This window comes from Rhinopithecus bieti, unplaced genomic scaffold, assembly GCF_001698545.2.
Source record: "Rhinopithecus bieti isolate Rb0 unplaced genomic scaffold, ASM169854v2 scaffold_49470, whole genome shotgun sequence".
NCBI classification, from domain to species: domain Eukaryota; kingdom Metazoa; phylum Chordata; class Mammalia; order Primates; family Cercopithecidae; genus Rhinopithecus; species Rhinopithecus bieti.
The window spans coordinates 27147-40335 of NW_016819447.1; the positions used below are offsets into that span (position 1 = coordinate 27147).

At 42.8% G+C, this 13189-nt stretch overlaps 1 protein-coding gene across 1 annotated transcript in view; it reads right to left on the reverse strand.

Annotated features, from left to right (window-relative positions):
• Positions 1-521: 521 nt before the first annotated feature.
• TRMT2B (tRNA methyltransferase 2B) overlaps positions 522-13189 on the reverse strand; it is a 40691-nt gene continuing 28023 nt past the window's right edge. Inside the window, 7 exon segments of the mRNA XM_017858976.1 lie at positions 522-1875; positions 8327-8426; positions 8640-8759; positions 9839-9940; positions 10436-10650; positions 11300-11394; positions 12794-12940. Of these exon segments, the coding sequence (XP_017714465.1) occupies positions 1749-1875; positions 8327-8426; positions 8640-8759; positions 9839-9940; positions 10436-10650; positions 11300-11394; positions 12794-12940 (906 nt within the window). The 3' untranslated portion in view covers positions 522-1748.

Genomic DNA, 13189 nt, shown 5'->3' on the forward strand with positions numbered 1-13189 from the left:
AGCACCCCTATACCTTATTCAAAGTAGCCAATCCTAAACTGTTCACTCTGCCCTGCATTGCCTTTCCCAAGGAAACTCAAGTAACGGCAGTGGCCTAAACCTTCCCCTCTTCTGTCTTCTGCCTCCTGCCTACCCTGGTGTCTTTCCCATGTAGCCCTATGTGGCATAATATGTCTCCTGTCTCTAGGACCTGTGAGCATAATAGACTTTGTTTTCCTGAGCCTCTCCTGTGTCTCCTCTTCTGGCTATACCTGACCTACCATCTAAAAAAAGAGTAGAAAACATTATATAGTAGCTTTAACAGTCATATTTTTCTAAGAAGGAGGCTTCTCTAGAATGTTTGATTAAGAAGAATTAAAAATACCAGTTAACCAGATATCACTTTGTGAATCAGACAACGCTTACTAAGTTACACATCCTTAGGCCTTTAGATTATCAAAACATAATCTAAATTGTTGGGCAAGTACCCAAGAACAATTCCAGAGTTGATGAAATCATGGACTAGAGAATGTTAAATATAGTCAGTTTTCAATATCCAGTTTATTATGCTATATTAGATTTTGGAGCTTTTGCCTCCACACTACACAGCACAGTTATAGGTATTCGGTCTCTTTGAAAATCTCCTTTCCCTTAGGGTCTCTCCAATAACCAATTCTTCCTCCATTGGTGAGTGTTAATTGGTGCTATTGCTCCTAGGGACAACTACATTTTCTTTTTTTTGAGATGGTGTCTTGCTCTGTCACCCAGGCTGGAGTGCAGTGGCGTGATTTCGGCTCACTGCAACCTCCACCTCCCAGGTTCAAGCAATTATCCTGCCTCAGCCTCCCAAATAGCTGGGATTACAGGTGCCCACCACCAGTGATAACTACATTTTCAAGGGGCATTCGAGATGCCTTAAAACCAAGAAAACCCAAAAGAATTAATCTCATCTAATGATCACTCAGTCACCTGGTATTCACTTCATGGCTTACTCTGCTTTAAAAAACCTCTACTGTGTCTGGTTTTAATCCTTAACTACCTCATGAATCCAGAAGTCTTAGAAATATCTAAAAATTGTAGCATCTCTGAGCAAATGCACAGGCTCCAGTCAATGTAAAATTATTACCAGCTGCTAAAAAAAGGTCATTTGTCCACACCATAAGCAGAATCAAATGGAGGAGACAAGACTATAAACTAAAACCAAGGCTGACAGCAATAGGAAGAAACAGTACAGAACCACGAGTGGGGGGTGGTCAAACCCAAGCAAACGGGCATGATTGAAAGGGAATCTGAAAACTAAGGTTAAGTCTGCCTTGAGAGGGTGCGGTGGCTCACGCTTATAATCCCAGTACTTTGGGAGGCCAAGGTGGGTGGATCACTTGAGGTCAGGAGTTTGGGACCAGCCCGGCCAGCATGGTGAAACCCCGTCTCTACTAAAAATACAAAAATTAGCCAGGCATGGTGGCACGCACCTGTAATCCTAGCTACTGGGGAAGCTGAGGCACGAGAATCACTTGAACCCAGGAGGCAGAGGTTGCAGTGAGCCAAGATCATGCCACGACACTCAGCCTGGGCAAGAACGAGACTCCATCTGAAAAAAAAAAAAAGTCTGCCTCAGACCAGAGGCCTACTACATTCTTCCTATTCACATACCAAAGGTTGGTTTCCACCGTAATGCTCCCAGGGTCTGCAATGTAGCAATAAGCCAAACCTGAAAGTTTCTGAAACTTCAGCCTTAACAAATAGCCTGCAGTCTTCTAGGAGGCTGCTTATCGAGTGAAGAGGAGCACCAGCTCACAGTGTGGGGTGTGGGGGAACAAATCCACAGGGACAGCTTGCTGCAGGACAAAGGGCTCGCCTAAGAGCTTCTTAGCAGGGTCTGGACGACAGCACAGCCTGTAGAAACAGAACATAGCATCAGTTCCCAGGAATAAAAGGAAGAACCCACAGGAGTACAATTGCTTAAAATAGAGGCCCTTCCACTGTGTTCCCACAGGCCCCCTGTGTTTCTCTTATACAGCATTTATCTTATTGAATATAACTGTTTTTCTTCACCATCTACCTTACTGAAGTATAACCTTTTTAAGGGTAGAAATGAAGTAAACACTGCTTAATATTCATTTCTGTGTTCCCAGTATGTGACACAGAATAAGGGTTCAATACATATTTGGTTGGAGCTGAAGAGCCTGTATGTTTATAAGGCCTTAAGATACATAACCACCAAACTGTTCTAAAAAGGGTTGTACCACTTTACATCCAAACCAGCAAAGTAGAAGAGTATTTGTTTGCCTGGATAACATTCAATACAGTCATGCATCACTTAACAATGGGTGTACATTCTGAAAATTGCATCGTTAGGCAATTTCTTCATTGTGTGAACATAATAGAGCATACTTACACATATCTAGATGACAGAGCCTACTACACATCTAGACTATACGCTATAGCCTATTTCTCCTCAGCTACAAATCTGTACAGCATGTTACTGTACTGAATACTGTAGACAACTGTAACACAGTGGTAAGTATTTATGTATCTAAACATTAAAAAGTACTGTAAAATATAGTAGAAAACTGGTCAACCTGGACAGCATTGTGAGACCCCATCTCTACAAAATTTTAATTTTAACTGATTTTAAAATTAGTTGGGTGTGGTAGTACATGCCTGTACTTCTAGCTACTCTGGGGGCTGAGGCCAGAGGATCACTTGAAACCAGGAATTCAATACCAGCCTGGGCAGCATAGCGAGACTCTGTCTTTACCAAAAAATAAAAAATAAATAAAATAAGGTCCAGACATGCTGGCTCATGCCTGAAATCCCAGCACTTTGGAAGGCTGAGGTGAGAGGATTGCTTCAGCTCAGGAGTTCGAGACCAGCCGGGGCCACATGACAAAACCCTGTCTTTACAAAAAACACAAAAACTAGCTGGGCATGGTGGCTCGCACCTGTAGTGCCAGCTACTCAGGAGGCTGAGGCGGGAGGATGGCTTGAGCCCAGGAGATAGAGGTTGCAGCGAGCTGAGATCACACCACTGTACTCTAGCCTGGGACAAGATCGTCAATATCACTGTTTTGCACCTCCACATCTCGTCCCACTAGAAGGTCTTCAGGGGCAATAACATACATGGAGCTGTCATCTCCTGTGATAACAATGCCTTCTTCTGGAATACCTCCTGAAGGATCTGCCTGAGGCTGTTTTGCAGTTAACTTTAAAAAAATAAGTAGAAGGAGTATCTGCTAAAATAATAAAAGTACAGTATAGTAAGTATATAAACCAGTAACACAGTCATTTATTATCAAGTATTATGTACTATAGATAACTATACGTACTTAATTTTATAAGTGGTGATGCTGATGTAAACAGACCTACTGACAGCACAATAAATTTGTTTACACCAGCATGACCACAAACATGTAAGTAACCCATGTGCTAAACGTTACAACAGCTATGATGTCACTAGGCCATAGGAATTTTTCAGCTCCATTATAATTTTTTCTTTTTTTTTGAGATGGAGTCTTGCTCTATCACCCAGGCTGGAGTACAGTGGCACAATCTTGTCTCATTGCAACCTCCGCCTCCTGGATTCAAGCGATTCTCCTGCCTCAGTCTCCCAAATAGCTGGGATTACAGGCACACATGACCACCACACCCGGCTAATTTTTGTATTTTAGTAGAGATGGGGTTTCACCATGTTGGCCAGGCTGGTCTTAAACTCCTGACCTCAAGTGACCCGCCCACCTCAGCCTTCTGAAGTGCTGGGATTACAGGCGTGAGCCATCGTGCCCTGTCAGCTCCATTATAATCTTATGGGACCAACATCATATATGCAGTCCATTGTTGACTGAAATGTTATTATGTGACACAAGATCGTAGTTTAGATAGCATTGTCCCATTATAATCAAATACACAACAAAAATATTCCCTATCACATCTACAATGGAACATTTTCTTATCCAATATAATAAGCAAAAGGAAAAAATGAGTATTAGAAGGAGAGGGACAGAATTATTTTTATACATGGTGATCATATGGTCAGCTGCCACAACAATGTGAGAACCAACTAAAAAATGAATAAAACTAATAATAGAGTAAGGTAGCTGTACACCAGATTGGCAGTAACTAATTGGAAAATGTCATGAAGGCTGAGCGTGGTGGCTCACACCTGTAATCCTAACACTTTGGGAGGCCAAGGTGGGTGGATCACCTGAGGTCAGGAGTTCAAGACCAGCCTGGCCAACAAGGTGAAACCCTGTCTCTACTAAAAATACAAAAATTGGCTGGGCGTGGTGGCACATACCTGTAATCCCAGCTACTCAGGAGGCTGAGGCAGGAGAATTGCTTGAATCTGGGAGGCGGAGGCTGTAGTGAGCCGAGACCATGCCACTGCACTCCCGCAAATGAGACTACTTATTTAGTCTCAGCTACTTAGGAGGCTGAGATGGAAGGATTGCTTGAGCCCAGGAGGTCAAGGCTGCAGGGAACTGTGATTGCACCACTGCACTCCAGCCTGGGCAACAGAGCAAGACTCCATCCCCCCCACCTTCCCCCCTAAAAAAGCATCATGTAGAATAGTGCTTATAGTTTGCTTCTACTCGTTTGATTAAAGAGGAGAGATAGTATGTACACACATACGTGTGCACACACATGCACTCATGCTTGTAGTGTCACAGAATATCTCTGGTAGTCCACACAAGAAACTGCTCAGAGTGGTGACATCTGAAAGACTAGGGATCATGAGTAAGAAACTCATTTTACCCTATATTCTTTTGTATTATTTGAATTTTCTCTCTCTCTCTCTCTCTTTTTACTGTTTTAGAGATGGGGTCTCACTCTATCACCAAGGCTGGAGCGCAGTGGTACAATCAGAGCTCACTGCAGCCTTGAACTACTAGACTCAAGTGATCTTCCCAACTCTCCCTCCTGAGTAGCTGGGAATACACGCATGAGTCACTGTGTCTGGTGTATTTGAATTTTTTTCTACCATATGCACATACTGACTTTTTTTTTTTAATTGAAACAGGATTTCCCTGTATTGCCCAGGCTGGAGTGAAGTTGAGTGATCACAGCTCACTGCATGCAGCCTTGAACCCCCGAGGCTCAAGCAATCCACCCACCTCAGCCTCCCAAGTAGCTGGAACTATAGGCATGTTACCACGCCTGGCTAATTTTTGTATTTTTAGTAGAGACAGGGTTTCACCATGTTGCCCAGGCTGGTTTCGAACTCCTGGGCTCAAGCGATCTGCCCACCTCCGCCTCCCAAAGTGCTGGGATTGCCAAATTGTACACTTTAAATGGGTGAAGTACGTGGGGGCAGTACTATAGCCTACAGCCTATAGTCCCAGCTACTAGGAGGTTGACACGGGAGGACTGCTTGAGCCTAAAAGTTCAAGGCCAGCTTGAGCAACACAGCAAAACCTCATCTCTTTAGGAAAAAAAAAAAAAGTTGAATTGTATGATATATGAGTTGTATCTCAATAAAGCTATTATTTTTTTAAAATGCCTTAGAGATCTATTATCAGAACATAGAGAACATCTGCATTTTTTATAGCAGTGTAGTGTTTTATCGAATGGATGTGGCATAGTTGATTTAACCAGTTCCCCACTAATGGACTTTGGGAGTATTTCAACTTTTCCTGTTAAATATTGCAATGACTAACTTTGTATATATGTCATTTTATGTGTGTGAGCGTATCTATAGGATAAAACCTCAGGAATGGAATTACCATGTGAAAGGGTATATATACATTTGTCATTTTAATCTATATTACTAAATTTCCCTCCATAGGGATAGTACCAATTTACATAGGGTTAGTACTCAATTTACACAACTCATTTTTTTAGAATTATTTTCCCTTATTATTACCAATAGTGCATTATCAAGCTTTTGTACTTTTGTCAATCTGAGGTATAAAAAGAAGTATCTCAGGGTACTTCTAATTTGCATTTCTATCATTATGAGAGAGACAGCATCCTCTCATATTTTGTAAATACCTTTATAATACTGCCTTTTCATATCCTCGGTTCATTTTTCTATTGGCTGCTAGAGTATAGTGGTGCAGTCTCGGCTTACCAATTTCTAGGAGTTTCTTAGATTAAGGAAAAAAGTCTTTGTGATGTGAACTGCAAATTTTATTCCAGTTTGTATGCTGTCTCCTGTCTTTGCTTACAGTGCTTTTCATCATGCATAAATTAATGATTTTTTTTCAATAGTCTTATTAATTTGCATACCATGCCGGGCACAGTGGCTCACGCCTGTAATCCCAACACTTTGGGAGGCCAAGGCGGGTGGGTCACGAGGTCAAAAGTTCAAGACCAGCCTGGCCAACATGGTGAAACCCTGTCTCTACTAAGAATACAAAAATTAGCCAGGTGTGTGGCACATGCCTGTAATTCCAGCTACTCAGGAGGCTGAGGTAGGAGAGTTGCTTGAATCCGAGAGTCAGAGGTTGCAGTGAGCCAAGATCACGCCACTGCACTCCAGCCTGGGCAACAGAGCAAGACTCCGTCTCGGGGGGAAAAAAAATTTCTTCCTATAGTTATGCTCTCTTTCTCATTTAAGACTATATTTTTGTGTTTTGCCCCTTAATATTGTTGATTAGGCTTATTTATTTAATTTTTTTCTTCCAATAACACCTTCTTGCTTTCTCATCAAATCTACAGGCTTTTTTTGTTTTATAAGTCGTTAATTTATGGATTTTTAAAATCATTATTGAGTTCTTCCTTCAGTTTCCTTTGGGTTTATTGTTCTTTTTCTAGCTCATGACTTGAAAGTTCAAATCACTTAGTTTTTTATACATTGACATATAATGATTATATAATTTTTAATTCTCATTTGTTTTATTCAAACATATAATCTGTACTTTATACCTGTCTATGTTGCTTCAATGTTACAAATAAATTATATTACTTATAGTAAAAAGTGAGAGAGAAAAAGATTACAAAATGTAAAGATTTCAAAAATCAAAATAGCTGACCAGGGTCAGAACTAGAGTGAAGTGAAAGGCACTTGCATCTGGTGAAAAATTTAATAGGGTGCCAAAAAACTCAGTAATCGAATGTTTTGATGCGATATTTTAGAATATCAAATCGGAAAACAGCAGCCTACAGGCTAGCCACTTGCTTTTATAAGGTTTATTGGAACCGAAGCCAGAATTCAGGTAAGGCAGTGAGGCGGGGTTCAACAAGTAGAAGGGCAGATCCCACCTTTCCCACCTTTTAAAAAAAAAAATGTAATATTTTGTTCATCATGAATTATGTTGGATGAATTTTGATATTTGAAAATATTGGGCCAGACATGGTGGCTTACGCCTGTTATCTCAGCACTTTGGGAGGCCAAGGCAGGAGGATCACATGAGCACAGGAGCTCAAGACCAGCCTGGGCAACATAGTGAGATTTCGTCTCTATTAAAAAAATCAAAAAATTTAGCCAGACACTTTGGTAGGCCGACGCAGGAGGATCACTTGCACCCAGGAGTTTGAGACAAGCCTGGGCAACATAGTGAGACCTTGTCTCTACAAAAAAAATTAAAAATTAGCCAGGTGTGGTAGTGTGCACCTGTAGTCTCAGCTACTTGGGAGGCTGAGGCAGGAGGATCTCATGAGCCCAGGAGGTCAAGACTTCAGTGAGTCATGACTGTACCACTGTGCTCAACCTGGGTGACAGAGTGAGACTCTGTCTCAAAAGAAAAGAAAATATTGCATTAAAAATTTAGCCATTAAAAAAAGCTGTAGTGGAATAGAAAATATTGCATTAAAAATTTAGCCATTAAAAAGCTGTAGTGGAATAGAAATAAACAAACAAAAAATATCTTGATTGCTGAGATTTTAACATTTTTTTTTTTTTTTGAGATGGAGTCTCTCTCTGTTGCCCAGGCTGGAGTGCAATGGCACGATCTTGGCTCACTGCAACCTCTGCCTCCCAGGTTCAAGCGATTCTCCTGTCTCAACCTCCCAAGTGGCTGGGATTACAGGCGCACAAACCATGCCTGGCTAATTTTCTATATTTTTATAGTAGACATGGGGTTTCACTGCATTGCCCAGGCTAGTCTTGAACTCCTGAGCTCAGGCAATCCACCCACCTCGGCCTCCCAAAGTGCTAGGATTACAGGCGTGAGCCACCACACCCAGCTGACACATTCTTAAATTTTGCACCCAAACTAAGTACTTGACTTGCCTCATTCCTGACCCAGCCCTGTAATTGAGTATTGAAGGTGGTATTTTTTTTGTTTCTGTTTCTTTACACTTCTCATGACTTGAAAGCTCAAATCACTTTCCAACTGTGTGCACGATAAGCATGAATGACTTTGATAATCAGAACAAAAAATTTTAAACAGAAGTCATGACTTACTCAATGACATTCCTAGTGGATTCACCATGGAGCTTGCAGGAAACAAAAACTAGCGTGCGGATGGCCCCGCAGTTTCGAATGGCTTGAATCACCTTGTAATCTGAAGGAAGAAACACCTTGCTATTAGTATAATTAACTACTATGGTCTCTGTTATCACAAACCTCCCACTGACCAGAACTCAGGATTGATTAGAAATAGAGGGGAAACAGGTTCAGAGCCAGCCCACTGGGAGTACCCGTAGCATGGTGTGGAAAAGAAGAACCAAAGTTGGTGGATAATACTGGGAACATCAAAATAGCTGTTCATCCTTACGCAGTCCGGCACGGGCTGGATTCACCACAGCAACAATTGACTGTCCATCTTCCTTTGACTTTAGTAGCCCTGGCAAAATCTTCTCTGCTCGACCAGTGTGAAATTCAGAGTTGGTGATGCCTATGGAAGACAGGCCCACATGACATAACTCAAGCCCAGCAGTGGGGGAAAGCTTCAGCTTCACAGAAATGCACAGGAGCCAAGGGCTCTGCCATCTTCCCTTTGGATCTAGCATCACTCCAAGTAACAAGGAAAGAAGTGTTTTTGGACAGACCCGCTTCATTTTTTCCAAAGTACTTTCCCTTGGAATATCTCAGTAAGCCTTTCAGCTTGAGCAACTAGTGTTTACACTTTTTTTTTTCTCTTGAGATGGAGTCTCGCTCTGTTGCCCAGACTGGAGTGCAGTGGCGCGATCTCGGCACACTACAACCTCCACCTCCCGGGTTCAAGCAATTCTCTGCCTCACCCTCCCGAGTAGCTTGGATTATAGGCACCTGCCACCATGACCGGCTAATTTTTGTATTTTTTAGTAGAGACAGGGTTTTACCATCTTGGCCAGGCTGGTCTTGAACTCCTGACCTTGTGATCCACCCTCCTCAGCCTCCCAAAGTGCTGGAATTACAGGTGTAAGCCACCATGCCTGCTATTTTACAACTTTACAACTCACATAGCATGTAAAGACCTATACTAAGATGAGAATCTTGACTTTTGCTCAAGTGCTCTTCCTGCTATATCAGACATTTTCACCAAATGCCTCAGGAGCATTCTGGAGGTGAAGTAGTGGGAGCAAGATGATCTATTTTCTATATGGCAGTTTTACAGAAGACTGTGTTTGAAGAAAAGGTTTTCTTGCTGAAAATATAGGTTTGAAACCTATTGTATTATGCTATAAGGCCTCATGAGTCTAATGTCAAGGAGATTCTTCTATTCTGTCCAAAGTTTTGCAACTTTTCTTCCTATCAGCTAGACATGTACCTTCCCTTAGGCTCCTCTTCTGGATAGGAAAAACGTTAGATATTGGTACCTATTCCAGAAAACCATGAGGATCTATTCCAGAAAACCATTCTGACCACTCCAGAATTCCCTCCCTTCCTCCCTGTGGGTCAGGGATACAGTAGTTGTCCTTTCCCACACAATTCTTTCCATAGGACGGAAACAACTGCATCCCTTAATTTCTACACAGACTGTAAACTGTGTACCATTGAAGGCTGCAGTCCATCTTGCATCCTCCACTGCCTGCTCCACCAATTCAATCCCGAGGACCTGAGATGTATGCTGAGCCAGAGAGAGGCCAATCACACCTGAAGAAGTAAAAGAGAAGAAGAAGAAGGCAGCATTTTAGGGTTTGGGTGTGGTAGTTTGTTTTTTGTCTTTTTGTTTGTTTGTTTTAAACAGGGTCTCACTCTGTAGCCTAGGCTGGAGTGCAGTGGCACACAGTTCACTGCAGCCTCGACCTCCCAGGCTAAAGCAATCCTCCTGTCTCAGCCCCCTGAGTAGCTAAGACTACAGGCTCATGTCACTATGCCCAGCAATTTTTAATTTTTTTGTAGAGATGGGGTCTCACTATGTTGCCCAGGCTGGTCTCTAACTCCTGGGCTCAACCAATCCTCCTGCCTTGCCTCACAAAGTGTTGGGATAACACGTATGAGCAACCACACTTGGCTGCAATTTTAGGGTTTTAGACCAATAAGATTATGCCTGCACCACTACCACTACCTCTCCCCGACCACCTCTGCAAGCTACAAGGGCCCTGGGAGCTGAGCAGCATGCAGATTCTGCCCTGGACTTCCACTTGCCAGTTCCACAGCAGATATCAAGAAGGATGGTGTCAGAGTTCACTCCAGTCAGCTCCCCCACAGTCCGATACAGCATCTCTGCACCAGCAGTGTTAATCTAGAAAAAGGCATCTGGAGAGATGCGGATCTTCAAGCTCAGAAGTTCTTCAAAGATGTAGGGTTCCCCAAACAGAAGCTGATAGGGAGACTGCTGATGGCTACAACGGGTCATGGTACTGGAAAAGAATAAAAGAAGAAAGCATCTTGAGCTGCGCATGGTGGCTCACACCTGTAATCCCAGCACTTTGGGAGGCCGAGGCAGGGGGATCACCTAAGGTCAGGAGTTTGAGACCAGCCTGGCCAACATGGTGAAACCCCGTCTCTACTGAAAATCCAAAAATTAGCCAGGTGTGGTGGTACATGCCTGTAATCCCAGCTACTCAGGAGGCTGCAGTAGAAGAATCACTTGAACTCGGCAGGTGGAGGTTGCAGTGAGCCAAGATTGCACTACTGTCCTCCAGCCTGGGTAACAGAGCGAGACTCAGTCTCAGAAAAAAAAAGAAAAAAAAAAAGAAAGCATCTTGAAATGGCAGACCATCACATCCCTAGTGGTTGGGTAGACAGGGAGGCCCCAGCATCTCAGCTAGGAGACACAGTCCCTGCCATGGCCCTGAGAGCTCTGCAAGGGTTTCCCCATCAGGGGATGAAAGTCCATGTGGACACTCTCACATCTACATTCTGGCCTGTGTTCCCAGACCCGGCTGGTGTACAAGGGCCAGAACCATTTAGCCAATATCCTCCACCATCAATCAGCAACCCTGCATCAGCAATCCATAAACCAAGAGTCTGGCAAGCCATCAGCCTATTTGGCTGTCTCAGGTTTACCTTTCCTGGAAGTAAAGTGAGGTCAAGTCACAGGCTGCTCCAGGACCTCTGATGAAAAATTCCTTTACACTCTCCTTCTGAACATGGAGCTCCTCCTGCCCAGACCACAAAATTAGCAGTTAAGCAAAGACTCATCTCTGACAAATTTTCTCTCTAAGCTCTATAGTAATCAGCCCTGCAGTAATCAGACACAAAGACATTTCACAAATTTTATTATAAATAACACTTAACATAAAGCAGGTCAGACATGATGGTTCACGCCTATAATCCCAGCACTTTGAGAGGCTGAGGTAGGAGGACTGCTTGAGCCTCTAGGAGTGTAAGACAAGCCTAGGTAACATAGCAAGATCCTGTCTCTACAAGAAATCAAAAAGGCCAGGAGCGGTGGTTCACACCTGTAATCCCAGCACTTTGGAAGGCCAAGGCAGGCAGATCAGTTGAGGTCAGGAGTTCAAGACCAGCCTGGCCAACATGGTGAAACTCCGTCTCTACTAAAAATACAAAAATTAGCCAGGTGTGCTGGCACGTGCCTGTAATCCCAGCTACTTGGGAGGCTGAGTCAGGAGAACTGCTTGAACCAGGGAGGCGGAGGCTGCAGTGAACTGAGATCATGCCATTGCACTCCAACCTGGGCAAAGAAGCGAGACTGTCTCAAAAAAAAAAAAAAAAAAAATTACCCAGGTGTGGTGACGTATGCCTGTAGTCCCAGTTACTTAAGAGGCTGAGGTAGGAAGATTGCTTGAGCCCAGGAGTTTGAGGCTACAGTGAGCTATGATTGCACCATTGCACTCCAATCTGGGCAACAGAGCAAGACACTGTCTCAAAAAATAAAAATAAAAAATAAAATTCTTACATAACTACAGAGAGCCTAAGTATTAGCTTGATACCAGGATATATTGCCAATAAACCGTGTAGGAACAATAGGGTTAAAAATGCCAGGCATCAAATGACCTGGGTTCAAATCCTAGCTTTGCTATTTACTGATTCTTTAACCTTGGGTATTTCTATGCCTCCATTTCCTCAGGGGTAAAATGAGGGTGACAATATCCCTCCTCCTGCCTACCTTACAAGTTTGTTGAGATGATCATATAAGTATAGGAATGTTTTAACACAGGTATGTTTGAAAGCACCAAGTGCATGACAAATATAAAGTACTATTTGGGTTATGAAATCCTCTGACATTGCAGTCTCTATTGTGAATTGGCATTTGGATTTGGAAGAGCAACTACTACCATGGGCAAAGTTCTTGTGAAATTACTTGGGAGTTCTCACATAGCCTAGCCACAGTCTCTGTGGTTTGATTATGCGAGCAGTATGGTTAAATAGTATCCTTGCCATCTTCTCCTCATCCCTAACCCCTCTCCCCAATCAATACAAATACTCTGTGGATGTACAGTTTCTGCTATATGCCCTGAAACTTCAAAAAAAAAAACAATTACAGTAATAGTTAGTAGTAGTAAAAGTGATGGTTGCTTAACATCTTGTGAGGCTCACCTGACTTAATTTCTGGGGATGGAAAGTGATGATAGCCATTGTGTGCCCTTGGCTATTGGTGCGGACTATGAGCTCACGCCAGTATCCACCTTCATGAAATACAAGGCAGGGCTCCAATGGAGACTGTTGAAGGAATACTTCATAGTACTAGGAAGAGAAGCGAATTATTACACAAGCAAAACTAGCAAGTTTCACAGCTGATTATTCATGCTAGGTGATGGTTTGCGGCTACACTGTGTCCCCCAAAAACTCCTACGTTGAAGCCTTAACCACCAGTACTCAAAATGTGTCTGTATTTTGAGACAGGGCCTTTAAAGAGGTGATTTAGTTAAAATGAGGCAGTTAAGGCAGGCCTTAATCCAATCTCACTGATGTCTTTTTTTTTTTTTTTTTTTT